Source organism: Stenella coeruleoalba (assembly GCF_951394435.1).
Source record: "Stenella coeruleoalba genome assembly, chromosome: 13".
Taxonomy (NCBI): Eukaryota; Metazoa; Chordata; class Mammalia; order Artiodactyla; family Delphinidae; genus Stenella; species Stenella coeruleoalba.
Window position 1 is genome coordinate 68,971,016 of NC_137159.1, and position 27,188 is coordinate 68,998,203.

Sequence of the window (27,188 nt, forward strand, 5' to 3'; positions counted from 1 at the left end):
TGACTACAAGAACCAGCAGAATTTTTCTAAGTAACACTCTGGTTCTCTTGGGCCAATCTGTCAGACTCAACTTGTGTGTCCTCAGTTCTCAGCAGCCAACAGAGCAAAGGAGTTCTCTTACTAAAGGATTCTGAGAAATCTCTAAGGAATGGTTAAGTGTGCCACAGATCCTCACAGGAAATTACTATCACTTTTGCCAGCTGTCCCTGCTCCAAACCACTGCGGCTCTTGAACTTTGTCACCACCTCCTTCAGGCTCCCCACATGGCCCCATCCCAATGGACATAGATCTCCTCACTCGATTCCCCAAAGCTCAGTTCAGTCCAGGCTATTTAACAAGACACAGAGGCATAGACATGAAAAACAAAGAGTAGCCCACAACTGCCACTAGAAGCGGCTCTTCTTCAGATTCCTGGTAAGGCAGAGCCAGCTCAGCCCACCCAGTTTCCCCAACAGGAATCTCCAGACTGTGCCACGTCTTGGAGTCTTGATGCCAGCAACAGGCATGAGTCCAAAGAGAATCTTTCTTTTCCAGTTCAAGGCCTGCTTATTTTCACTCTAGAACATCTATCCTTTTCCTTAGGGGGAAAAACTCACCTCCACCTTGACCTGGTTGATGCAATCCCAGGAATTGTGGACACTTTCCAGGCTTCAGATAATCTGGCTCTAACTCCACTTTGTGAGATACAGTTTTTCAGACCAGTCTGTCCGGTGTGAGGTATAGAGAAAAGACTGGCACACACCTCAGGGTGGCTCCAGTTTTCTGATCACCTGCGAGCAAACACTTGAATTAAAAACAAACATTGAGGCTTCCCTGGTGGTGCAGTGGTTAAGAATCCGCCTGCTAATGCAGGGGACACAGGTTCGAGCCCTGGTCCGGGAAGATCCCACATGCCGTGGAGCAACTAAGCCCGTGCACCACAACTACTGAGCCTGCGCTCTAGAGCCCATGAGCCACAACTACTGAGCCCGTGTTCCACAACTACTGAAGCCCGCGCGCCTAGAGCCCGTGCTCCACAACAAGAGAAACCACTGCAGTGAGAAGCCCGTGCACCACAACGAAGAGCAGTCCCCACTCGCTGCAACTAGAGAAAGCCCTCGCACAGCAACGAAGACCCAATGCAGCCAAAAATAAACAAATAAAAACATTGGTCTCCTAAGAACAATAAGGATTTTAAGAAACATTCCAGTCTATATAATTATTTACGGAGAAAAACGGATCTCTCTCTCCCTGCAAGGGCACAATCCTGTGAAAGACACAGATTTTAACACTAATAAATAAATTAACCTCGGCATCTCAGTCTGAAATATCTGGATTTTGGTTAATGGTCATTTCATGATTTTCTTTAGGATAAAGGTGGGTATTTGCTTTATGTATGTGTAGTGGGCCCATCCTGGTGATTTTCCTAAGTAAAGGCAGACTGCTTCAAAATGAATTTACATCTTGCCTTCTAGAAATATAAAACTGTGACTGTAAAATATAACACTTCTCTGACTTTAGAAAATGTTTCAGTTATTGGGCACCCATTAAAACTTATGAGTACAAAGAGGAGTAGGGGCTAGAACAGAACCTCAGAAATGGACTTCTTCCCTTTTCTAGTAACTTCAAAATATCTATATTCCTTCTTTCTTAGCACTAAATCTTGCCCCACTTTTTTTTTCCCTCCCTGAACCAATCTTTCACCTCTAATCACACACAGAATGGAATGTAGCATAAAAACTGCTGAGCTTCCAAAGGTAATCTTTTATGAATAGTACAATGTCATCAGAAACTGGATATGGTCAAAAACAGAATTAGGAACCCCAAGAAAAGCCTGGGTGGGGGTTAGCTTGGGAGGACTCACATCTCAATTTCTTGCCTTTTTCTCATTCTCTCCTCACTTAACATCTTCCACATGCAGGTTAGGTTTCTCAATCTGTGGTCTGTTACCCTCTGGGGGTCTTGAACTTCCAAGGCACTCTGAGTCTTCTATGAGAATTTTATTTTTTTTTTGTTTTTTTAAATTTTTTATTGGAGTATAGTTGATGTACAATGTTGTGTTAGTTCCTGCTGTACAGCAAAGTGAATCAGTTATACACATACATATGTCCACTCTTTTTTAGATTCTTTTCCCATATAGATCATTACGGAGTATTGAGTAGAGTTCCTTGTGCTATACAATAGGTCCTTATTAATTTTCTTTTTAAAAAAAATTATTTATTTTTGGCTGCGTTGGGTCTTTGTTGCTGCTCGCGGGCTTTCTCTAGTTGCAGCGAGCGGGGGCTACTCTTCGTTGTAGTGTGCGGGCTTCTCATTGCGATGGCTTCTCTTGTTGTGGAGCACGGGCTCTAGGTGCGTTGGCTTCAGTAGCTGTGGCACATGGGCTCAGTAGTTGTGGCTCTAGAGCGCAGGCTCAGTAGTTGCGGCGCACGGGCTTAGTTGCTCCACGGCATGTGGGATCTTCCCGGACCAGGGCTCATACCCATGTCCCCTGCATTAGCAGGCAGATTATTAACCACTGCGCCACCAGGGAAGCCCCTTATTAGTTTCCTATTGTGTATATGTCAGTCCCAATCTCCCAATTTATCCCTCCCCTCCTTCCCCCCACCCCTGGGTAACCATAGTTTGTTTTCTACATCTGTGACTCTATTTCTGTTTTGTAAATAAGTTCATTTGTACCTCTTTTTAGATTCCACATATAAGAGATATCATATATTTGTCTTTCTCTGACTTCACTTAGTATGATAATCTCTAGGTCCACCCATGTTGCTGCAAATAGCATTATTTCATTGTTTTTTTTATGGAGTAATATTCCATTGTATATATGTACCACATCTTCTTTATCCATTTCTGTCAATGGACATTTAGGTTGCTTCCATATCTTTGGCTATTTTAAACAGCGCTGCAATGAACACTGGGGTGCATGTAACCTTTTGGATTGTGGTTTTCTCTGGATATATGCCCAGAGGTGGGATTGCTGGATCAGTATATGTGCTGCCGAAATGAGCACTTCTATGAGAATTTTAAAACACTGTGTTTTAAGTTTTATAATATAAGTATGTTAGCATATTTTGGATCATCTGGATTAACATTTTATATTTTTGAGTGATCCTGAATTTATGTTTAAGTTTACAATTTAACTGGTATCACATTATACTCTGAAGTTAGCATTTAACTTTTAAGGCAATGTTGCCCAGCCCTGGGGGCCGGGGTGGGGGGGAATGAGGGATGGTCCCTTAAATCCCTTGGGATCTGTAGGTATGTCTCAGTGGTACACAATTACTCACACTTGAAAAACACTGGCTTAAGCTACCTTCTTCTCTTTTCTTCTTTCTCTTATGAGAGATAACTGGAAAGAAACTCATGAGAGGCTAATAGAAACAGACAAAAGTAGTTTTAAAAATGACAAGTATTTGTCAGTTTATTTTCAATATTTGATCAATTTGAGCAACAAGAAAATATAAGCAATTTAATTCTAAATATAAAAATCAGGAATTCCCTGGTAGTCCAGTGATTAAGGATTTGGTGCTTTCACCGCTGACACCCGGGTTCAATCCCTGGTCCAGGAACTAAGATCCTGTAAGCGGTGCAGCAAATAAATAAATAAATATTATTTTTAAAAATAAGGCAAAGGCAATACCTCAATATTGTGAATATATATAGGAATCGCCAAATGCTTAGAATTAGTTATTTTCTACCCACAACAAACCAATTCCATGCCTTTATCCCTAGTTGTTGTGTGAACTTGGTATATATTTTAGAGACCGTTTTTATATTCAGGCCAGCCCCTAAAGTACATGTTCAGAAGCTGCTTCTGTTACTATGTGTGATAGGTCAGATTTCTGAAGCTCACAGTTTACAGAAAGACTCATGAAAATCAATCTGCGAATACAGTGTTTTAGAGTATTTTTAGTTAAAAATTTTTTTTTCCTCAAAGCATGAAACCTTTGTGTCCTCAGAAGTGTAATATAGTGGTTTGGGGGAAATGGAGATGGAATAGGGAGAGGATAACCTTCATATTCTTTGTCTCTTTCCCACCTCTTTCCATGAGTCCCTTAGTATCTCCATTTCTTCTCTCAGAGGCACCACTGCCCTCCCGCTGCCTCACTTTTTTTTTGAATAATATTTTCTTTCCCACTTTTTTCCTTATCTGTTTTTCTCCCATTTTGTTTCAGGCCTTCGTCTATTTTTTTTTTTTTTGGTGAACATAATTTAATGTTATTTCCATTCCATATTTAGCTTGTATATATGTATACCTAATGAATGGTAGATTTTTGGTTGAATAATAATACAACATTTATGTAAAGTTGGCATTTTATATTCAGTTCCTCTTAGCCTTAAAGCAATCCGAAAAAGTAGATACTGTATGTCTGTTTTATAGATGAGGAACTGAGTCTGAGAGAGAATAAGTAACTTGTGAAAGACCACATAGGTAATATATATATCAAAACTCACGCTTTTTTCCCCACAACATCACATTCCACTCTTAGAAGAAAAAAAAAAAGAGGGGGGCTTCCCTGGTGGCACAGTGGTTGAGAGTCCGCCTGCTGATGCTGGGGACACGGGTTCGTGCCCAGGTCCGGGAAGATCCCACATGCTGCGGAGCGGCTGGGCCCATGAGCCATGGCCGCTGAGCCTGCACGTCCGGAGCCTGTGCTCCGCGACGGGAGAGGCCACAACAGTGAGAGGCCCGTGTACCGCAAAAAAAAAAAAAAAAAAAAAAAAGAGGTTGCGGGTTTCCCTGGTGGCACAGTGGTTAGGAATCCGCCTGCCAGTGCAGGGGACACGGGTGAGAGCCCTGGTACGGGAAGATCCCACATGCTGCGGGGCAACTAAGCCCGTGCACCACAACTACAGAGCCTGCGTTCTAGAGCCCGCGAGCCACAACTACTGAGCCCATGTACCACAACCAGTGAAGCCCACGCACCTAGAGCTCGTGCTCTGCAACAAGAGAAGCCACCGCAATGAGAAGACCATGCATCGCAAAGAAGAGTAGCCCCCGCTCCCCGCAAGTAGAGAAAGCCCGTGTGCAGCAACAAAGACCCAACACAGCCAAAACATAAATAAATTAAAAAAAAAAAAAAAAAGAGGCCGAGTAATTTCATGCTCCTTTAACACTGCCTTGGTAAGAGACCTTATCCAGGTTCACGATGACCAACAGGCCTAATTAACACCTCCTACCTTCATAGCCTAACTTCAAGCCAATATTTGCAATGTTTGTATATCTAGTTGTCACCTTAAACCAAACTAGCATTCACCCCCGCCCCCCGCCCCCATCACACCATTTTCTGTTACGGGCTCTGCCAATTTTTGTCATTCAGAGTCAAAACCTTGGTGATATTCATTCATTCAACAAGCATTTAAATACTATTGAGCACAGATAAGAATTGTGCTAGGGATGCTGGGGTATACAACAGTAAGTTTGACAGAGTTTCTGACTTCCTAAAGGCTTATAGTCTGTCAGGAAAGACACACAAGTGGGGACCCAAACCATTGTAGGGATATTAGAAAAGACTTCCTGAAGGTAGTAATGATGAGGGTGGGTGGGTGAGGAGGTTTGTTCCATGGGTGAAAGCATAGGAAGAGAAAGCATGGAGGAACCCAAAGACATACTGCTGAAGCACTGGGTAGTGGAAATGGAGAGGAATGGGAGAGACATGGAAGAAGCCTTTCAAGCATGAAGGGTCTGGTAAACTATGTTAAGGAATTTGGACTATCTGAAGAGTAGGAGGAAGCCATGATCTTTGTATTTTAAAAGAATTAATCTGCTTATCCTTTGAGAATTTTCCCTTTCTCTTCCACCCCCTGAATCCAATCTGTTACTAAATTCTGTCCATTTCTTATCGTCTAATTTGTTCCTTTATCTCTATTCCCATTGCCACCCACCTTAGTCCCTGCCCTTCTCGTCCCATGCTTAGATTAAGAGCCCTTTCACCAGTTAGTTTCCAGACTCTCCCTCCAATCTACACTGTACACGAAGACTAGACCAACAATCCCCAAGTGCTACACCAGGATACCAGTGAAGTCCAAGTCACCCATTTTGGCGCTTGCGACCATCTCTATCCTATCTAATATTACCACTTAAAATCAATTTCCAACGAGGCCAGATAGTTTCCTCAAAAACCCTCACCAAAGCAGTTTACTTTCATTCTTCACCCTGCAACCTTGTAACATTATTCCCTTCTCCCCCTGGTATAACGCACGCCTGGGGCATCCTGAGGACCTCAAGCAACAGCTTTTCCACTCTCCTTTGATTTCTTCTCGACCAGTATAGACTGGGTCACAGATCGAGGTCTTCATTTTCTTTTGTCAGAAAGACTCTCACATCCTACTCGCATAGGCCTCACAAAGCCTGGCCAGGGTACTTCTTGCGCTCAGAACACGAGCCAACTTTAATTGAACTGTACGGGGCGGGGTTTGAGGGAGTCTGAGGGCGCGGTGGAGAGCGAGCTGACACGCTGGAAGATGAACCGGAAGTACCAGGTCCCGCACAAAAGAGCTTCAGACAAAACGCGAGAGGCCGGGGTAGAGGAGCGGAGGCAGGGGACAGTGGGGGACAGTTGGGGAGAGATACTGGCGAGGAACAACCTCCCAGTGTGCTCCAAGCAGGCCGCGGCCGTTGGTGGGCGTGGCCGCGCCAATCTCGCGGGAGGGCGGTTGGGCGGGCCGTTGTCCCCGCGGGCGGGGCGAGTTGCTAAGGAAATGACTGCCCGCAGCGCCGCGCCGCGCCGCGCCGGCCGGGCGGGGTCTGAAGCGGCGCCGTTTCCGCTTCCGCTCCCTCTCTGCTCCGGTCCCGTTACCGCCACCTGGGCCGCCTCGCGCCTTTCACCGGCACCTTGCGTCGGCCGCGCAGCCGGGCCCACTCCTGACACGCGCGCACCCGGGGCTCCGGCTCCGGCGCCGGCACGGGTCGCGCTCCGTTCGCCTTCCTCTGAGGCCGCCGGTCAGCCGCCGCCATGGGTGCCTACCTCTCCCAGCCCAACACGGTGAAGTGCTCTGGGGACGGGGTTGGCGCCTCGCGGCTGCCGCTGCCCTACGGCTTCTCCGCCATGCAAGGCTGGCGCGTCTCCATGGAGGTGAGGCGGGAGGGGCCCATAGGCTGACGGCTGTAGGGCGGGAATCTGACGGAGAAAGGGAGCCGGGGGGGATGGGGTCATCCCCGGGGAAGGGTCCGAATCGAGAGCCTGTGACCGCAGCGGCAGATTGGGGGGCGACAGCGAGAGCGGGGCCGGGGCCGAGAGGGAGCTGCCGGTGCTAGGAGACCGTGTGACGGTGGCCAGCTTGGCGGCGAGGGCTCGGCCATGTGGGGAGAGGCACCTTCCGCCCACTGACCGACCTCCCCGTGCCTTCGCTTCATCCTCTCGTGACAGACTAGCCCTCCAGGCTCGTAAACGGTGTGAGGTTTAATGTGGGAGTAAAGATGAAGAGAGGGACTATTTATCCATTGACTTTTGCTAGAGAGAGGCGGATAGATGTGAATGACTGTACTTAAAAAAAAAAAAGCGATGTGTGAGGCGTCTTTGGACGAGGAGTTTGACAGGAAAGGAAGCCACGCAAATAGTCCGCTTCAAAATCTTAATACCTGGATGCCTGGCCCTGGGCACCACATGTTAATTTCAGAGATTTGACTTGACCTCCAAGAATTGTCACTCATTTGTATTCTTTCAGGGCCTTTCTTGGCCTTTGGAAGCCTTGAACTGTGTCAGTCACTATAATTTCCTTTAAAATGATGCCTGATGTTTTTTTCTCACTCGGAATTTCTCTAAAACTTAGTAATTGTCATTTTGCCTGTGCTTGTTGTAGCTTATAGTTTCCTTGATTTTCAATCATTTCATCAACTTTTTTTTTCTTATCCTACAGAGAACTGATTTTTCTTTTATAGAAAAATTTACTATCGATAAAAGGGAAAAATGGGAAAATTCTGGATAAAAAGGAGTAGTGTTGGGCAAATGGGTGTGAAACTACAAAGGAGAACAGAGAAAACTATGGTAGGAGGGAAAGGAAGAAAGACATGTGTAAGACGTGTTTTTGTGAAGAGTTTTGTGAAGTCTAGACAGAGGAGCCAGGGAAATGCGCTAATTATGTCTGGGATCGAAGGTTTATCCACTTACTAGGTGGGCTTCAGGTAACAGCCAAAAGTCTCCCTTGGGAATTTCATCAAATCCCTCACTCCTCCCTGTGGTTAGCTCTGGAATGACAGTATAAACTTAAATGGTTTGTTCTCAGCCTCACATTTTATACCCACGGCAGACTTTATCATCTGCTTAAAATCTCAGGAATGGAGAGGATCCTATACAGTTCATCTCACCACATTTTACAGCTCAAAAACCGACGCCCAGAGAGATTAGGTTACTTGTGCCTTGGTGGAAAGAATCTGTAGGATGAAAATTGTTCAAGACCTATACTACACACTGTGCTCATCTGTGTCAACAGATTTCTCTATGGTGCACAGTATGGAGTTTACTGGGTGCTTGGTAAATGTAATTGTCTGGCTGGTAGAAATATCTGGATGTAGCTTCATTGTCAGTCTGGGGTTTGGGTTAGCTGGTAATTTGGAGGTTCCAGTTCTATGGCATTTTCTGTTAATATTGTAAGATTTGAGGTGACTATCTCATGTCACAGTAAGGCTTTTCCTTTGGGTTTCTTATTCCATATTTTCCACTTTCCTCTCTGCTGTGGTTGTTCCACTTCTTTGTTACTCTTTCTAGTTTTCTTTATGAATTGAGTTGCTTGGATAATCAATTTTCCAAGTCTTTTGCCCAGTGATTCTACGTACTGTTTGCTTCTTCTCTGCAGGGCATTTCCCTTTATTTTTGGTTTCTCCTCTGGTAATTAGAACATAACTGTTTTCATCAGGGGCTGTTTGGTTTGTAGAGATCTTGCTAGACTATTCCTTAGATCCTAATCTTCCTCCTGAGAGATAACCACTTAGGGTTTTAAAATCTTATTATGCGATTTCTGAATTTCCCTTTGTTTGAATAGTTAAGTAGACCCAATCAAATCTTCTTGAAGTCCTGTTTGGGATCCTGTTCTGCTGCATTGATACTTTTGCTTCTGGCTTTGTTTCCTTTCTCCCTGAAGTGTAACATAGTTTCTTTGCTATGGCAAGAAGAGAACTGACTTCTAGCCTCTTGAGTGAATCTTACCTTTTCAGAAAGTGTACTCCTGTCCCTCTTAACCTTTAGGGCTGAATTTCACCAGTTTATTAATTCTATTGACCTTATTTGCCTGGTCCTAATGATTTAGTTGAGGTAAGTTTATCACACCCATACACATTATAAAGGTTACTGAAATCCTGACTGATGTATAGTCAGCCTTAGAGAGTACCGTTTTATCCCTTCTCTTGAGGCAAGAATGGCAACTATCAATAGCTGGCATTTTATACTTTCTGCCTCTCTCCAGCCCCTCTTGCTGTGGAACCAGGGTGTTTTGAGGAGGGGTAATCAAAATACCACAGTTGATGTTCCCTTCCCTTCTTCCTTCTCCATGGTTTGGAGGGACCCTCAAGCTGGTTGAGGTATGTATTTTGGGGGTTAACAGGTAGGTTGTGGAAGGGTGCCTGAGAAATATATATGGAAAGGCTCTGAGTTTCTGATGTCTAATGAGAAGTCCAATCTGAAAACAGTTTTAGTTGATGTAGTCTCAAAGAGACTAGAGTACTTTTAGTTTTTGGTTATGAGGTTCTCTGGAAGTGACAAAATTGCTTCCTGTGGGGAATTAGGATATCTATATCTATATCTATATCTTATATTTGTCCTTTTTAAAGGCAGCATCAATACCTAGAGTATAAATTTGAGTAGGCTAGCTGTTTATTGCCATATAGAAGCTGGCTTATTAGTGATCACAGAGGGTCATCTAGAATTGAATATAGATAATGTTGAGCAGAAAGTTCTTAAAGGTACATGCATGACAGTTTAAATCATTATATTAATAGGGGAAATATAAAATGAGATACCACAAGCATGCTGTGGGGTTCCCCTGGAGAGAGGGCATCTGAGGCTGAAGAGCATTTATTGTTTGTACCTCAGATTAGTGTCTCATCTTAGCTTAAAGCACTTTTTACTTACTGAACCAGATCAGAATTCCTTTGTCTAGGATACAGTTAAGCAACTTTCATAAAAGGGCATTCTTTTTGATCAGCATGCAGTTCCTATTCTTTACAATTCAAAATTAGCATGAAATGATATCGAATGTATGTCCATTAATATAAAGAAATTGTTTTCTACTATACTATTCCTTTATAAGTTTTCAAGCAACTGTAAGTTACAGTCAGAACTTATTTCTCAAGATTTCAAGAATATTTTACATTATTTCTGCTGCCCAATCCCCTAGCAGTTAATACTGCTTCTGAACCCCTGACCCTCTATTGGGTTACCATCTTGGAATTATACTTTCAGAGGTAAGGGCTTGAATTCGAGTGTAGAAATTTGACAGATCTGATCAGTAGTTCTTGCCACTGTTAGCTGCCATTAAAATTGTGCTGTCTGGAAGCACAAATCTTTAGAACTGAAAGCATCACTGATGTTTAATGACACTGTAAACTGAGTACCAGTTCCAGTGGAGTTGTTTTCTGTCTCCCTCTAAGTCTAGTTCAGAGATGGAGTGTTTCAACTTTAATCATGCATAGTACTTGAAAATGTATATACAGGTCCCTTTTTAAACAACTGTATCGAGATATAATTCAGGTACCATATCCATTTAAAGTGTACATTTCAATAGTTAATATACTCACAGAGTTGTGCAGCCATCACCACTATTAATTTTAGAACATTTTCATCACCTGAAAAAGAAATCTTGTAGCCATTATTAGTCACTCCCTATCCCCCCTCCTCTAATGCCTGGCAACCACTAATTTACATTATGGATTTGTTTATTCTGAACATTTCATATAAATATGTCACCTTTTATGTCTGGTTGCTTTTTACTAAACAATATACATATATTTTAAATTAATTAATTAATTAATTAATTTTTGGCTGCGTTGGGTCTTCGTTGCTGCGTGCCGGCTTTCTCTAGTTGCGGTGAGCTGGGGCTACTCTTCACTGCAGTGTGCAGGCTTCTCATTGCGGTGGCTTCTCTTGTTGCGGAGCACGGACTCTAGGCACGCGGGCTTCAGTAGTTGTGGCGTGCAGGCTCAGTAGTTGTGGCTCGCAGGCTCTAGAGCACAGGCTCAGTAGTTGTGGCACATGGGCCTAGTTGCTCCGTGGCATGTGGGATCTTCCCGGACCAGGGCTCGAACCCATGTCCTCTGCATTGACAGGCAGATTCTTAACCACTGCACTGCCAGGGAAGCCCCTAAACAACATTTTTTTTTTTTAAACCCCATATTTGTTTATTTATTTATTTTTGGCTGTGTTGGGTCTTCGTTTCTGTACAAGGGCTTTCTCTAGTTGTGGCAAGCGGGGGCCACTCTTCATCGCGGTGCGCGGGCCTCTCACTGCTGTGGCCTCTCCCGTTGCGGAGCACAGGCTCCAGACGCACAGGCTCAGTAGTTGTGGCTCACGGGCCTAGTTGCTCCACAGCATGTGGGATCTTCCCGGACCAGGGCTCGAACCCATGTCCCCTGCATCGACAGGCGGACTCTCAACCACTGCGCCACCAGGGAAGCCCCTAAACAACATTTTTAAGGGTCATCCAGGTTGTATCATGAATCAGTCAGTACGTCATTCCTTTTTATGGCTGAATAATCTTCCATTGTATGCACATTTTGTTTATTCCTCCATCAGTTGATGGTGGTTTGGATTTCCACCTTTTGGCTATTATGAATAATGGTGCTATGAATATTCATGTTCAAATTTTTGTGTGGAAATAAGTTTTATTTCTCTTGAGTATATTCCTAGGAGTAGAATTGCTGGGTCATATAGTAACTCCACGTTTAACATTTTGAGGAACTGCCTGTTTTCCAAAGTGGTTGCGCCATTTTGCATTTCTACCAGCAGTATATGAGGGTGTCAGTTTCTCTACCTCCTCCCTACACCTGTTATCTTTTTTTTTTTCCTCCAATTATAGCCATTCTGGTGGGTGTGAAATGATGTTTCATTGTGGTTTTGCTTGTATTTCCGTGATTAATGATATTTGAGCATTTTTCCTTGTGCTTATTGGCCGTTTCTGTATCCTTGGAGAAATGGCTGTTCAGATCCTTCGTCCTTTTGTTTGTTTGTTTGTTTTGGCCATGCCGAGCAGCATGTGGGCATGTGGGATCTTAGTTCCCCAACCAGGGATCGAACCCGTGCTACCCTGCAGTAGACGTGCAGAGTCTTAACCACTGGACTGCCAGGGAAGCCCCTGTTGGTGTCCTTTGAAGCACAAAAGTTACTAATTTTGATGAAGTCCAGTTTATCTGTTAAGAGTTTCATAGTTTTGGCTCTTACATTTAGGTCTGTGATCCATTTTGAGTTAATTTTTGTGTATGGTGTAAAGAAGGGGTCCAAGTTCAAACTTTTACATCTGGATATGTGTTTGTCCCAGTGTTGTTTGTTTTTGTTTTTTTAGGTATTTATTTATTTATTTGGCTGCATCGAGTCTTAGTTATGGCACGCAGGATCTTCGTTGCAGCGTGTGGGCTTCTCTTTAGTTGTAGCGCATGGGCTCTAGAGTGCGAGGGCGTTGCAGCTCAGGGCTTAGTTGCCCCGCGGCATGTGGGATCTTAGTTCCCTGACCAGGGATCGAACCTGCATCCCCTTCATTGGAAGGCAGATTCGTAACCACTGAACCACCAGGGAAGTCCCCATCATTTGTTAAGAAACGTATTCTTTGCCCTTTCTGCATTATCTTGGCATCATTGTTTAAGATCAATTGACCATAAATATGAGGGTTTATTTCTGGACTCTTAATTCCATTCCATTGATATATGGTACCACACTGTCTTGGTTACTATACCTTTGTGGTTTTGAAGTTGGGAAGTACGAGTCTTCCAGCTTTGTTCCTTTTCTTGTTTCTTCTTTTCTGGGTCCCTCGTATTTCCATATGAACTTTAGGATCAGCTTGTCAGTTTCAGTACAAAAGGCATCTGGGATTTTGATAGGGATTGTTCTGAATTTGTAGATGTATTGATGAGTATTACTATCTTAATGATATTAAGTCTATAGTTTTCTTGTGATGTCTGTCTGGCTTTGGTATCAGGATAATACTGGCCTCATAGAATGAGTTGGGAAGTGTCACCCCGTCTTCTGTATTTTGGAAGAGTTTGTGAAGAATTGCTATTAATTAGTCTTTAAATATTTGGTAGAACTCACCAGTGATGCCATCTGAGATTGGGCTTTTCTTTGTAGGAAGTTTGTTTGTTTGCTAAAATACACATAACATAAAATTTACCATCTTAACCATTTAAAATGTACGGTTCAGTAGCGTTAAGTAGATTCACATTGTTGTGCAACCAGTCTCCAGAATTCTTTTCATCTTTCAAAACTGAAACTCTATACCCATTAAACCCCTCCCCATTCCCCCTTCCCCCAGCCCCTGACAACCACTGTTCTACTTTCTGTCTCTATGAATTTGACTACTCTGGGTACCTCATATAAAGACAGATTTGTCTTTATGACTGGCTTATTTCACATAGCATAATGTCCTCAACGTTCATCCATGTTATAGCATGTGTCAGAATTTCCTTTCTTTTTAAGGCTTAATGATGTTCCTTTGTATGTATATATCACATTTTGTTTATCCATTCATCTGTTGATGAACACATGGGTTCTTCTACTTTTTGGCTCTTTTGAACAAAGCTGCTATGAACATGGGTGTGTAAATATCTCTTTGAGACCCTAATGGGAAGCTTAAGATCAAGGTGTCTGGAGAGGGCCCACTTCTTGGTTCATAGTGGCTGTGTTCTAGCTGTGTCCTCACAAGGCAGAGGACCTCTCTGGGGTCTTTTATAAGGGTACTAATTTCATTCATGAGGGCTCCTCCCTCATGACTTAATTACCTCCCAAAGCCCCTACCTCCAAATACCATCACTTTGGCCATGAAGTTACAACATAGGAATGTTAGGGAGACACAAAACATTCAGTCTATAGCACAGTGGTAATACATGCATATAATTTTAAAAGTCAGACAGTAATACATGACTTTTTAAAACCAAAAATGTAGTTCCCTTTCCAACCACCTTCAAAAGTTTTATCTTGAATTGCAAAGATTTAGATAAATTTAAGTATCATAAACCTAAATGATTGATCAAGTGACACAGGAGCCTTTGTGGATGTATTTGTAACCTTAGGAAATTGACATCAGGAAAGATAACCAGGTCTTTATTAATAGCAGATCCACTGGTGTCTAGAAGGTCAGAAGGGGCTATGTGATATATAATTTAGTAAAGCAAGACATAAGAGCCCTCATTCAGGTGATCTGTGTATTCTGCATCATTTCTTTCATACCACCTCAGTGGTTATTGTGTTATGATACAACTTTAGGTTTTGGGTAGTAAATGAAAGAGGAGGTATCCCTAAGATATTTGTTCTGAGGCAGCTGGGAACTCACCATCATAAGTAAACATCCTGCTGTGTTACAGAACATACTGTTAGGCCCCAGTGCTGTAAAGAAATTTAAGACAGTCTGTTTTCATGCTGTTTTGGACCTAGGACTCCCTTTTCCCCTATGGAATGTTGGATAACAATACAAGATAGCATATGCTGAATGCCAAATTATTGGTAGAAGCAATAAATATTAAAAGAGTTCGGGTGGGGAATGATCACAGAGTATTGGTGTGTTGAAGAAAGATCTGTTGGCGGTGGTGAGACTAACTGGACCTTTAGGAAAGAGTATAAATGGTAACAAATGGGGAGGAGGAAAGTGGGAGAAGAAAAGTATTAGACGAAAGGATAGGAGGAAAGACTGAAGCAGGCATGCTTACTACTTTGCTGGGGTAGGGTGTTCAGTATCAAGAGTGTCAAGAGTAGTTTCTTTTGGGGAATGGTATGAGTTAAAGAGGTTAGGTTATGGAGATGGATAGGAATGATTACTGAGTGCCTTAAATTGCCGGTAACTTGTATGGAATTAATCTAATGCAGTAGAGTCCATTGAAGGGCCTAGCAATAAAATGTTATATCAGGGAGATTAATCTGGCAGCTGGATGTATGTAGGCTGAATTACAGGGGGCAGAGAGTAGAGACAGGAGAGGAGTTAAAATACCATTAAGAATAAAGTAATCCAGGATCACAGTTATGAGGGAAGAGTCAGCAGGACTCAGTAACGGTTGGTGGAAGACAGCCAGGAAGTCAAGGAGGACTGATATTAGGTGTTGCTAGTAGAGTTAAGATTCCATTGACAGAAATAAGACATGTAGGGGAAGCTCTGATTTTTTTGGAGACTGCTAAGTTCCTGTTTACATATATTAAGCTTGAGGTGGAGAAGGGATATCCTGTAGAAACAGGCAATTGGAGGTATAGAACTATAGTTCTTCACAGAACCCAAGAGAACTTTTGAGAAAGCTGACATGGTTTGTACTATTTAATTACATACAGCCGTTGGGGAGAGTGAAGCCTGCAAAATGGCTATTTGGATTGCTGTTATAGTGACTGCCTGCTTCGTGAAGTATGATCTTGAAGGAGAAGGGTTTGAGTTTAAGAGGAAATGTTAATCTAGAAAGAGAGGAGAGGGACTTCCCTGGTGGTGCAGTGGTTAAGAACCCACCTGCCAATGCAGGGGACACAGGGTCAAACCCTGAGCCGGGAAGATCCCACATGCCGCAGAGCAGCTAAGCCCCTGTGCCACAACTACTGATGCTGCACTCTAGAGCTCGTGAGCCACAACTACTGAGCCCACGTGCCACAGCTACTGAAGCCTGCACACATAGAGCCAGTGCTCTGCAGCAAGAGAAACCACTGCAGTGAGAAGCCCACTCCACACAATTGGAGAAAGCCTGCGCACAGCAACGAATAGCCAAAAATAACTAAATTTATTTTAAAAAAGAGGAGAAATATTGCTTCTGAGGCAGAAGTGAAGGAGATGTTAGATACAACTATGGAGAAATTTTGAGTTAGAATAGGGAAGATGAGGTAGATCTTGAAATAAGACCTTGATATAAGTAAAGTAAGAGGTTAGCTCATCTGCTGTGAGTGAAAGGAAAATAATATTGAGAGCTTGAATAATGTGGGAAAGGTTTGTGACTGACCGTGGTTAATATATTTAAAGAGTCAATGCAGAATAGAGAAAAAAGTGCTAAATGGAAGTAGTCACCACAATCAACATGATTTCATGACATTTTATGACTAGCGATACTTAGTGGCTCTGATTCAAGTGTGAAGAAAGCATTTGGTCGGGTTATACAAGGTTGGATGAGTTTTTCTAGATTGCTAAGAGACAGAGTTGAAATATGCAGTACTTAGCTCTGACTCAGAAAAGGACAGAGACAGACAAAGGTAAAGGTATGTAAGCTATGATTGAAGATGTACGGGGGAAATTGAAGTGCTTAGAGAAGGTAGAGCAGTTCCAAGTGATATAGATCCAAAACCTCACCAAGAAGTTGAGGAGAAGGTAATGTGGAGTGGTTTTAGGAACTGAGACCTCAAGGCATAAGATGAGTCTTTATTGTGGGCATTCCTCTTTGAGAAAAAGGATAGAGAAGACAAATGTGAACCAGGTACTGAATTTCAGAGCAGAATATATATACTTATATATTATGTTCCAGTTTACAAAGAAGTTTTACATCATCATCATGATAGTCCTGTGATGATATGAGTAATGTAGATATTCTTATTCCATACTATAGAGGGTAAAATTGAGGCACACCAATGGATAGCTGACCAGAGATCACACAGTATATGGTAGCTTGGCAGCTTAAGGACAATCATAGGTTTCTTTTGTTGTGGTCATTATTCAGAATGGAACGATATGGCTAATAAAAATAAAAATCTTGAAAAGTAGGATATAATTATTACTCAGATTTCACCCTCCACTAAGTTTGATGTGTGATCTTACAGACTTCTGACATATACATAGATACCTAATTTTTTGCTTTTTATCACAATATATTGTGAACTCATTTCTGAATGAATACATATTGATTATTTCTGACAGCTGCATATATTCCATTGGAGGGATGTACTGTTTGTAATCTAACCTATTCATGGAAATTTAGATGGTTATAATTGTTTTTATTATAAGTAATGCTGTAATGAACATTCTTCCTATCTTTGTTTCCTTGTGTCAGTAGTCCCATAAAATAAACTTTTAGAAGTCAAATTACTAGATCAAAAGACATGCACATTGTGGCACATATTACAAAATTGCCGTCCAGGAAAACTAGTAATTTATATTCCTGTTTGATCAGAGTATATGAGAATGTGTTTTTATCTTCACTCTTATTATTACTGGATACTATTCATCTTTTTCATCATTCTAATTTGCACAAAAGGATAATTCCTTGTTTTTTTAATGTTCATTTCTTTGATTACTATTGAGGTTAAATATTTTTTCCTGTGTTCAGTGTTGCTAGGTCTGCTTCAAAGTCACATGATCTTGTGAGGAACAGATGAGAAGTCAAAAAGATTTTTTTAAATAGAGGTGTGGGTTCAAAAGAGATGGTACACCAACCTAAATGTCCATCAACAGATGAATGGGTAAAGAAGATGTGACACATATTTACAATGGAATATTACTCAGCCATAAAAAGAAACGAAATTGAGTTATTTGTAGTGAGGTGTATGGACCTAGAGTCTGTCTTACAGAGTGAAGTAAGTCAGAAAGAGAAAAACAAATACTGTATGTTAATGCATATATATGGAATCTAAAACAAAACAAAAAAACGGTACTGATGAACCTACTTACAGGGCAGGAATAAAGAGGTAGACATAGAGGATGGACTTGGGAACATGGGGTGGGAGGGGGAAGCTGGGGCAAAGTGAGAGTAGCATCGACATATATACACTACCGAATGTAAAATAGTTGGCTGGTGGGAAGCAGCAGCATAGCACAGGGGGATTGGCTCCGTGCTTTGCGATGACCTAGAGGGGTGGGATAGGGAGGGTGGGAGGGAGATGCAAGAGAGAGGGGATATGGGGACATGTGTATGCATATGGCTGATTCACTTTGTTGTGCAACAGAAACTTAACACAGTATTGTGAAGCAATTATACTCCAATAAAGATCTATTTTTATAAAAAAGATGATACAGCTGTGATTTAGAGTACGTTGCAGGACAGAGGAAGACCAGTTGATTCTCTTGTTCCACTGGGAAGCAGTGGACAGGAAGAGTGCTCCTCTCTCATCTACCAAAAAAGTGAAATTAGTTGGACCAGCCTCTCAAATTTTAGCATATATTGAGTCTTTTTAAAAAGACATTTCATTTACTTTTGAAAAAGCTAAACATTCCCATGGTTAAGTCTTGCTCCCATCAGTCTGTCTGCACCCTCATGCCCTCCCACAGTTTACTTTTATTAGTTTTCTGTGTGTCCTTGTAGTATTAAAGTATGAGAAGGCAAATGTCTATTCCTGTGCTCCCTCCTGTACAGAAAGCAGCTTACTAAATATATCATTATGCACTTTGTTTTATTTAACAAAATATCTTGGAGATATTCCATGAATTTTTTTGTTTGTGTTTTGTTTTTTTTAAGGAAAGCAATATTTGTGGATCTCCAATATTCACTAAAATGATTTTAATGTAATGTTACTTATATGTGTACAAACATAGAACTGGACATATGTGTACAAACATAGAACTGGACATAAATTACATGCCAACAAACCAAACTACAAAATCAACAGAATTAAAATCAACATAAATGTGACACAACTGTTTTGCTGAAACTAATCAGACACTCACAGCATGACCAAGGTAGTGATGGCTGAGGTACAGTTTCTTATGGGTTTGGCATACCTGTGCTATACTGTGTCCCATGCCCATTCTCTCACTGCTTTTGTCATCCAACCCGTCCCTTCTCACTTTTTCTTTATTTCATAGCATTACCATCTTTCCATGTGAATTATGCTATCATTCTATATGATTTACCTATTTATTGTGTTTGTTGTCTAATATCCCTCACTAGAATATAAGTGTTTTATGAAGTGTGGGTCTTTATTTTGTTCACTGATATATCCTGAGCACCCAGAACACATACTAGCACATAATGGATATTCAGATATTTGATGAATGAATGAATGAACAAATGAATTCTTAGGCACATTAAAGTCTGAGAACCACTGTAGAGGATGCTGTGGTAAAAGACAATCATAAAAGGCAAGAAAGTGCTAAGATGTTGGTGATAGGAGAGGAAGGCCCAGTAAGATAAACCCTGGTCTAGAGGGATGGGAGGTCAGTGTGGCTGGTGGTAGAGCGGTTGGAAGAGGGAGAGAGGAAGAAGATGACCTTTGGTGTGTGGTGTTCTTCTAGATCCTGGGGATGAGGCTAAGAGGCAGTTGTGTCAATGACCATAGATAAGCCATCAGAGGCCTTCTGTGGACGCCCATTAGCTTCTGGGGCACTTTCTCCTGGAGACAATCAGAGGGAAATAAAGAAAGAGTAGCTCCTTTTCAGTGCTCTCCTTCCCTACTTTAAAACCCTAAGTTTTTGTTTTTTTTTTAAAGTGAGTTTTTTTTTTTTAATTAATTAATTTATTTTTGGCTGTGTTCGGTCTTCGTTTCTGTGCGAGGGCTTTCTCTAGTTGCGGCAAGCAGGGGCCACTCTTCATCACGGTGCACGGGCCTCTCACTGTTGCGGCCTCTCTTGTTGCAGAGCACAGGCTCCAGACGCGCAGGCTCAGTAGTTGTGGCTCACGGGCCCAGCCGCTCTGCGGCATGTGGGATTCTCCCAGACCAGGGCTCAAACCCATGTCCCCTGCATTGGCAGGCAGACTCTCAACCACTGTGCCACCACGGAAGCCCCTTTTTTGTTTTTTTTTAAATTTATTTTTGGCTGAGTTGGGTCTTCTTTGCTGCGCATGGGCTCTCTATAGTTGCGGTGCGCGGGCTTCTCATTGTGGTGGTTCCTCTTGTTGCAGAGCACGGTCTCTAGGTGTGTGGGCTTCAATAGTTGCGGGACACAGGCTCAATAGTTGTGGTGCACGGGCTTAGTTGCTCCGCAGCATGTGGGATCTTCCTGGCCCAGGGATCAAACCCGTGTCCCCTGCCTTGGCAGGCGGATTCTCAGCTACTGCGCCACCAGGGAAGCCCCCTAAGTTTTATATTCTAGACTTGTATAATTAAGGAATAGTCTTACTTTAGTGACAACAGAACTACTACATTCAGGTCTCCTGACTATCAGTATAATTAGAAAATTTTAAATACTAATATCTGAAAGACAAAGGAGAACTATTAACTTTACTAACTAATCAAAGTAAATAGCTAGGGGCTTCCCTGGTGGCGCAGTGGTTGAGAGTCCGCCTGCCGATTCAGGGGACACAGGGTCGTGCCGCGGTCTGGGAAGATCCCACAGGCCGCGGAGCGGCTGGGCCCATGAGCCATGGCCGCTGAGCCTGCGCTCCGCAACGGGAGAGGCCACAACAGTGAGAGGCCCGCGTACCACACACACACACACACACACAAAAGTAAATAGCTAATTATATCCTTTTTGTCTGTAGAGAATACCTGAAAGGAAGGTTGGGTTGTTTTCCAAGATGGGGCAGGGTAAGCGGCAGTACCCTTTTATCTAGGTCTGACAGTCTTGCCTGAACTTTGGCTTAGCCAGGAATATTAGTTTGGGTGGCAGTTTTATTAATAGGAGAATTTGATCAAGCCCAGCCTCCCAAATAAAACGTTCGTGTAGCAGGACCATTGCAAATTTCTCTTCAGGTGTGCTGTGCCTTCAGAGTTAAATGGTATCTCAGTTCCAGCTGGGGATAGGAGATGGGATGGCTGATTTAATGGGGCATTGTAAATTCCAGTTAACAAGTACTACACACAGTGTAGTTTAATAACTATTTGTTGGAAAGATTCCTTTTGTAAATATATCCTCCCCCTAGCCTTGGGGGTAACTTCTTAAATGAGTTAAACTTTAAGAGAAAAGGGGAGTAATTTGTTTAGATGGTGGTTTTGGGGGGGTGGGGAGTATTAAATGTATGTAGCTTTACCAATTTCTAGTGCTTTCACTCAGGCTGTCTTAGGATTCTCCTAGAAACTTTTTAGGTCGGTAATGCCCTCAGGTTGCTTTTTGCTATCTTCCCTAACATTTTCTTCCTTTAAGTTCACTGATTCATAGAATGGGTCTGGAAGTGACTTTGAAGATCCTTTATTCTGGTTCTTCCCATAGTTGCCACAAATCCAAAAGGGTCAGGTCTAGAGTTCCAACAGCCAAACATTCTGCCATCTGGACTGAGATCTCCTAGGCTGAGGCTACTAGACTGCAGAGGTAGTGACCTGATTCATCTCTTTCCCTTCTTCCCTCCCTCCTTCCTTTCCTTTTTCCCCCTCCCTTCCTTTCTCCCTCCTGTGTACTATTCTTATTTATCATCCCATCTTCCTTTCTTATTTCTAGGCCATGTAGGTCAGCCAGGGAAGGGTTAGTGAGATTAAGGTGTAAAGGCAATCCTTAATGACCTGAGGTGCACAAGGAAGAATACCCTTTGACCTTAAGAAATGCTGATTATGCTCTTTTTCCTAGGATGCTCACAACTGTATTCCTGAGCTGGACAGTGAGACAGCTATGTTTTCTGTCTACGATGGACATGGAGGTAACTTTAGCAGATCATGTGGTAACATTCTAGGACCCCACTTCCAGGTCCTTTGTTCTTTTACTTTCCAGGGTTCTGGTCCTCAGATATAATTTCCTGCCTAGTGCTATTTTTCTCTATTCTGCCATTCGTCCTTCCCAGGAGGATAGTGTATTGGTTCTTAATCTCACCAGGCCTTGTTTCAATCCAAGAAGTCTCTTCCTACATTAGCATTTATCTCTTTTTCACTGAAAACTAAGTATACAGGCGAGAAAAGACATGGGCTATATTAATATAGCCCTGAGAGAGGTGATGGTGAAATCCATTTTCTTGGTCAGAACTTCCCGAAACATTGTCTTTTAAATAGGTTTCAGTTGTGCTAAGACATTCATCTCCTCAATCCTTGGGATTCACTCTAGAATGGTGTGCTGATATTATATCACTTTCTATGTGTGTGAAGCTATGCTCTGGGTGACTTTACCTTTGTTCTAGGGGAGGAAGTTGCCTTGTACTGTGCCAAATATCTTCCTGATATCATCAAAGATCAGAAGGCCTACAAAGAAGGCAAGCTACAGAAGGTCTGTCTTCCCACACTGTTCATTCTCCATTTCTGCAGACTTTCCCTTTTTTTCCAGTCCTTGGCTTTTCCTTTTTCATTGCCACCCAGCTTCTTCTTATTGTATTTCTTAAAGAATTCTGTACCTAAAATGAGCTTATTCCCACTTGATCCTTTTTAGAGCTACCTTATTGATTCCTAAGTCTCTAAACTGTTTTTTATTTGTCTGTGAGTGTCTCACAGCTTGGTGGATCACACTCTAATTTGCATCTCATCCTCGTGCCCAGGCTTGTGTATAGGCAGTTCATTTTGTACCCACGTACTTCTTCCTACACTTGCCTCATACTAGTTTGATTATATTCAGGCTTTGGAAGATGCCTTCCTGGCTATCGATGCCAAACTGACCACTGAGGAAGTCATTAAGGAGCTGGCGCAGATTGCAGGGCGACCCACTGAGGATGAGGATGAAAAAGAAAAAGTAGCTGATGAAGATGATGGTGAGTGTGGCGTCTTTTGTTTGAAAGGAAATTGGCATATTAAAGAACTGCTCTTTAATACATATTAGTTGTGTGTCAGTTCTGAAAGATGGCTTCCTAGGGACCTGGGAAATCCTCATGTTAAAGAATCTCCTGTACTACAGGTGGTTATGAAAAGGTGAGAGAGGATTAACCTTTGTTGAGTTCATAGTGTTGTAGTTGTAAGCATTTTTATATACATCATCTTTTGTCATTGCGATTGGGTCTTTCTGGTTCATTTTAATGTTTATGTGATCTGTTTTTTAAGACTGGAGCTGCCTTTAGCCATAGCAGCCAGTCATTAAGCCTGAGCCCTAGGCCTGGACTAGTAGCATTGTGGACTTCCTGGGTCCTTAGCCAGATTAGGGTTTCCAACTTACCAATAAAAAATGAGAGGTGACAGGGAACACATATAGTAACTAGTATTCCTTTGACTAAGAAGGGAGTGCAAGACAAAGACCAAAGGAAGTCTCTGGAGGCTGATGTTACTTGAGGAAAAGGGAGCAAAGGGCTGTTCTTCTGAGATTTGATAAGTGTGAGAGGAGCCTTAGGAGTGGGAGGTGGTGGGGAAGTTGGAACTCAGGTTGCAAGGGCTGTGGAGGTAGTAAGGGACTGATTCCATGAGGAGTCTGGCATGGGGTGCTGATTTAGCCTCTCCCCTGCAGTGGACAATGAGGAGGCTGCACTGCTGCATGAAGAGGCTACCATGACTATTGAAGAGCTGCTGACACGCTACGGGCAGAACTGTCACAAGGGTGCTCCCCACAGCAAATCTGGAGCTGGGACAGGCGAGGAACCAGGGTCCCAGGGCCTCAATGGCGAGGCAGGACCTGGGGACCCATCTAGGGAAACTTCTTCAGAGGAAAATGGCCCCACAGCCAAGGCTCACACGGGCCTTTCCTCCAACTCGGAATGTGGGACTGAGGCAGGCCAAGGTGGGGAGCCTGGCACTCCCACTGGTGAGGCTGGGCCTTCCTGCTCTTCAGCCTCCGACAAGCTGCCTCGAGTTGCTAAGTCCAAGTTCTTTGAGGACAGTGAGGATGAGTCAGATGAGGCGGAGGAGGAGGAGGAAGACAGCGAGGTAAGGGCCCAGTGGGGGCAGATAGACGTTGAAGTTGTAGAGAGGGCCTGGTTGGTCGCCGTGCATAGCTTTCTACTCTTTTCTGTCTATTTTGACATCATCCCCAACTACAGTCTAAGCTTTTTTAAAATTCATTATCTCCACCAACACAGGTACCATTAGCCCTCTTAACCTCTTCCTTTGTTGACATTATAACAAACAGATCTAGTTCTGGCCTTTCAGAGTCTGTCTCCTGGAGAGAGAACAAGAAGTTGGTGGTTGTTACTTTGGATATTTGGGTTTTTCTGGGCAACTTATTTTCTGGTCATGTTGCCTGGAAGGTGCTTTTGGCTAGCAGCTCTGGCCTTGCCTGAGGTTTCCTGCTGGTGACCGCTGAACCTAGTTCAGGATATTAGTTATATCCATCCTAGTCCTCTCTCCCGTCCTCCACATTTTTCTGTCATGATCATATATTTGCATCTTTCAGTGTTTTAAGGATCTATGTTCAGTCAGGGCCTCTTGGTTCTGAGCGTGAGTTGAGGGGAGGGGGCAAGGAGGTCATCTCAGTCTCAGTAGCCTGGGATTGTCCCTCTGGCAGGAATGCAGTGAGGAAGAAGATGGCTACAGCAGTGAAGAGGCAGAGAATGAGGAAGACGAGGATGACACTGAGGAGGCTGAAGAGGATGAGGAAGAAGAAGAGGAGATGATGGTGCCTGGGATGGAAGGCAAAGAGGAGGTGTGTGGGGAAAGGAGGGCAATGAGTCTGGAAAGCCAAGAGGCCAAGTGTGAATTCTCTGATTTTGATTTTGGGAGAAGCGTCCCTTCCTATCTTAGCACTGAAGTCATGGTCATGGAAGGATTTACTCTGCAAGGGGAGTTAGGCCTTTCGGGTAGAATTATCTCAGAAAAGGGGGAGAGCGTGCTATATCTGGAAAGATTAAAGCTGTGCTCCTCCTGTCTATTAAAGTGCTCTTGGTGGTCCTAGTGAGATGAGAAGACATAGGGGAATGATTACAGCTGGTGTCCAGAAGCTCCCATGATGGTCCTTTTCTTCCTTTTAAGCCTGGCTCTGACAGTGGTACAACAGCAGTGGTGGCTCTGATACGAGGGAAGCAGTTGATCGTAGCCAATGCAGGAGACTCCCGCTGTGTGGTGTCTGAGGCTGGCAAAGCTTTAGACATGTCCTATGACCACAAACCGGAGGATGAAGTGGAGCTAGCACGCATCAAGAATGCTGGTGGCAAGGTCACCATGGATGGGCGAGTCAATGGTGGCCTCAACCTCTCCAGAGCCATTGGTAAGGGCCAAGAAACTATGGGAAAAACTTCTGGGGTCTTGTTCTCTGTTCCAGACTACCTATAGCAAACTTTAATCTTCATGGCCTTTTTATCTTTCCAAGTATTTTTGTATCTACTACCTATGTCCCTTAATCATCGCTATGAAATAGGTAAAATAGGTATCACTTCTAGATGATGAAAAAACAGGTTAGTGACTGACCTAAGGTTCAGCAACCCAAAGACAGGGCTGAAACCAGAAAAACTAGAACTCACTTCTCCATTCCACTAGATTATGGAACTTTGTAAAGAAGGGAAATAAATGGCAGGGTTTGACTGGCCTCAAACACAAATCTGTGTGAAGTGCTCAAACTACTTACTCATCATCCATCCATTCCTTTACTTCAGGAGACCACTTCTACAAGAGAAACAAGAACTTGCCACCTGAGGAACAGATGATTTCGGCCCTTCCTGACATCAAGGTGCTGACTCTCACTGACGATCACGAATTCATGGTCATTGCCTGTGATGGCATCTGGTAAGCACTGGCGGAAAACCCTAAAATTCCCTTTTTTCCCCTGCAGCATTACTTCTAGGGCTCTGAGCTGCTTTATCTTCCTTCTAATGGCTGTAGTCAGCCCCTTTTCTCAGGCTGCTCTAGAATTAGAGCCTAGATAGGCAGCAGCTTGGTGTCAAGACCCCCAAGCCTAAGGCAAAGCTGAGAAAAATCTCTGTGGGTGTTTACGTTGGCCTGAGCCATCTGTGACCTCTATCCTCTACTCTGCCTTGCTGGGACTAAAGAAGATTCTTACTGTTGTTTTTGACCCCAGGAATGTGATGAGCAGCCAGGAAGTTATAGACTTTATTCAATCGAAGATCAGTCAGCGTGATGAAAATGGGGAGCTTCGGTTATTGTCATCCATCGTGGAAGAGGTAAGTCCCAGGGTAGAGGAGAGAGGGTGTCTGGTCTGTGTATCCAGGGTTTTCTCTTTTGGCCAGAGTTAAGACCAGAGCCTGGGAGTATCACTAATTACTGACAGATACTAAACTCTGACTAGAAAGTTTCACTTTCCCTCATTTCCCTGACTTATCCTTATGCCTCATGCACTAGCAAGTGGCCTGTTTTGTGACACCTGTTGCCTGTCCCCCTCCTTCTGCCACCCTGTCTCAGCAAGGCCAGCCCTTTGAGACTTTAGGTTCCCAGGAAGGTTTTCAAACTCTGAAGCTGAGCTACCCCATCCCTTTTGTAGCTGCTGGATCAGTGCCTGGCACCAGACACTTCTGGGGACGGTACAGGATGTGACAACATGACCTGCATCATCATTTGCTTCAAGCCCCGAAACACAGCAGCACTTCAGCCAGAGAGTGGCAAGCGGAAACTGGAGGAGGTGCTCTCTACTGAGGAGGCTGAAGAAAATGGCAACAGTGACAACAAGAAGAAGGCCAAGCGGGACTAGCGGTTGTCCAGACCCCTGCCCACCTAGACTGTTTTCTGAGCCCTCCAGACTGAGACTGAGTTTTGTCTTTTTCCTTTAGCCTTAGCAGTGGTTATGAGGTGTGCAGGGGGAGCTGGGTGGCTTTGCTCAGCCCATTCCAAAGAGGGCTCTCCCTCCACACAGCAGCCTGGGAACCTCTGCTGTCCTCCCCAGCCGCCTCCTTGCTCCTTGGGGCTCATCACCGGTTCTGTGCCTGTGCTCTGTTGTGTTGGAGGGAAGGACTGGTGGTTCTGGTTTTTACTCTGTGAACTTTATTTAAGGACATTCTTTTTTATTGGCGGCTCCATGGCCCCCAGCCGCTTGTACCCGCTCTCTGTTGTACACTTTCAGTCAACACTTTTTCAGACTAAAGGCCAAAACCTAATCGTGCCCATGGTGTCCTTTTTTCTCTGCTGCCATCCTGTCCAGACCAGCCACCCAGGATGCCTTGGCTGCATAGTTGGCCCCCACCAGTAGCATCGACCTAGCCCTTCCCTGTGTGTGGGGGGTGTGTGAGGTGGTGTGGGGGGTGTGTGTGTGGGGGGGGGTGAGGTGGTGTGTGCGGTGTGTGTGTGTGTGTGTGTGTGTGTGTGTGCGCGCGCGCGCGCGCGCACCTGCCCACCTACCTGCCTGCGTGTGATGTGTGTGACTCAGGGAGAGGGGGTCGGGTATGGTAACTCCCTGAGCCGCTGGCAGCCTGGCCTGGCGTCGCGGCTCATCCTCACCCCCTCCTAGGGTGAGGAACGATTTCCTTG

At 43.6% G+C, this 27,188-nt stretch overlaps 1 protein-coding gene across 1 annotated transcript; it reads left to right on the forward strand.

Moving 5' to 3' along the window:
- The first annotated feature begins 6,716 nt into the window (after positions 1–6,716).
- PPM1G (protein phosphatase, Mg2+/Mn2+ dependent 1G) lies at positions 6,717–26,842 on the forward strand. Its single transcript, XM_079941363.1, has 10 exons — positions 6,717–7,055; positions 21,505–21,574; positions 22,046–22,131; positions 22,474–22,606; positions 23,290–23,705; positions 24,283–24,420; positions 24,747–24,981; positions 25,367–25,496; positions 25,789–25,891; positions 26,209–26,842. Exons 1-10 carry the CDS (start codon positions 6,936–6,938, stop codon positions 26,413–26,415), a joined length of 1,638 nt encoding a protein of 545 aa, XP_079797489.1. The 5' UTR covers positions 6,717–6,935; the 3' UTR covers positions 26,416–26,842.
- The last annotated feature ends 346 nt before the right edge of the window (positions 26,843–27,188 follow it).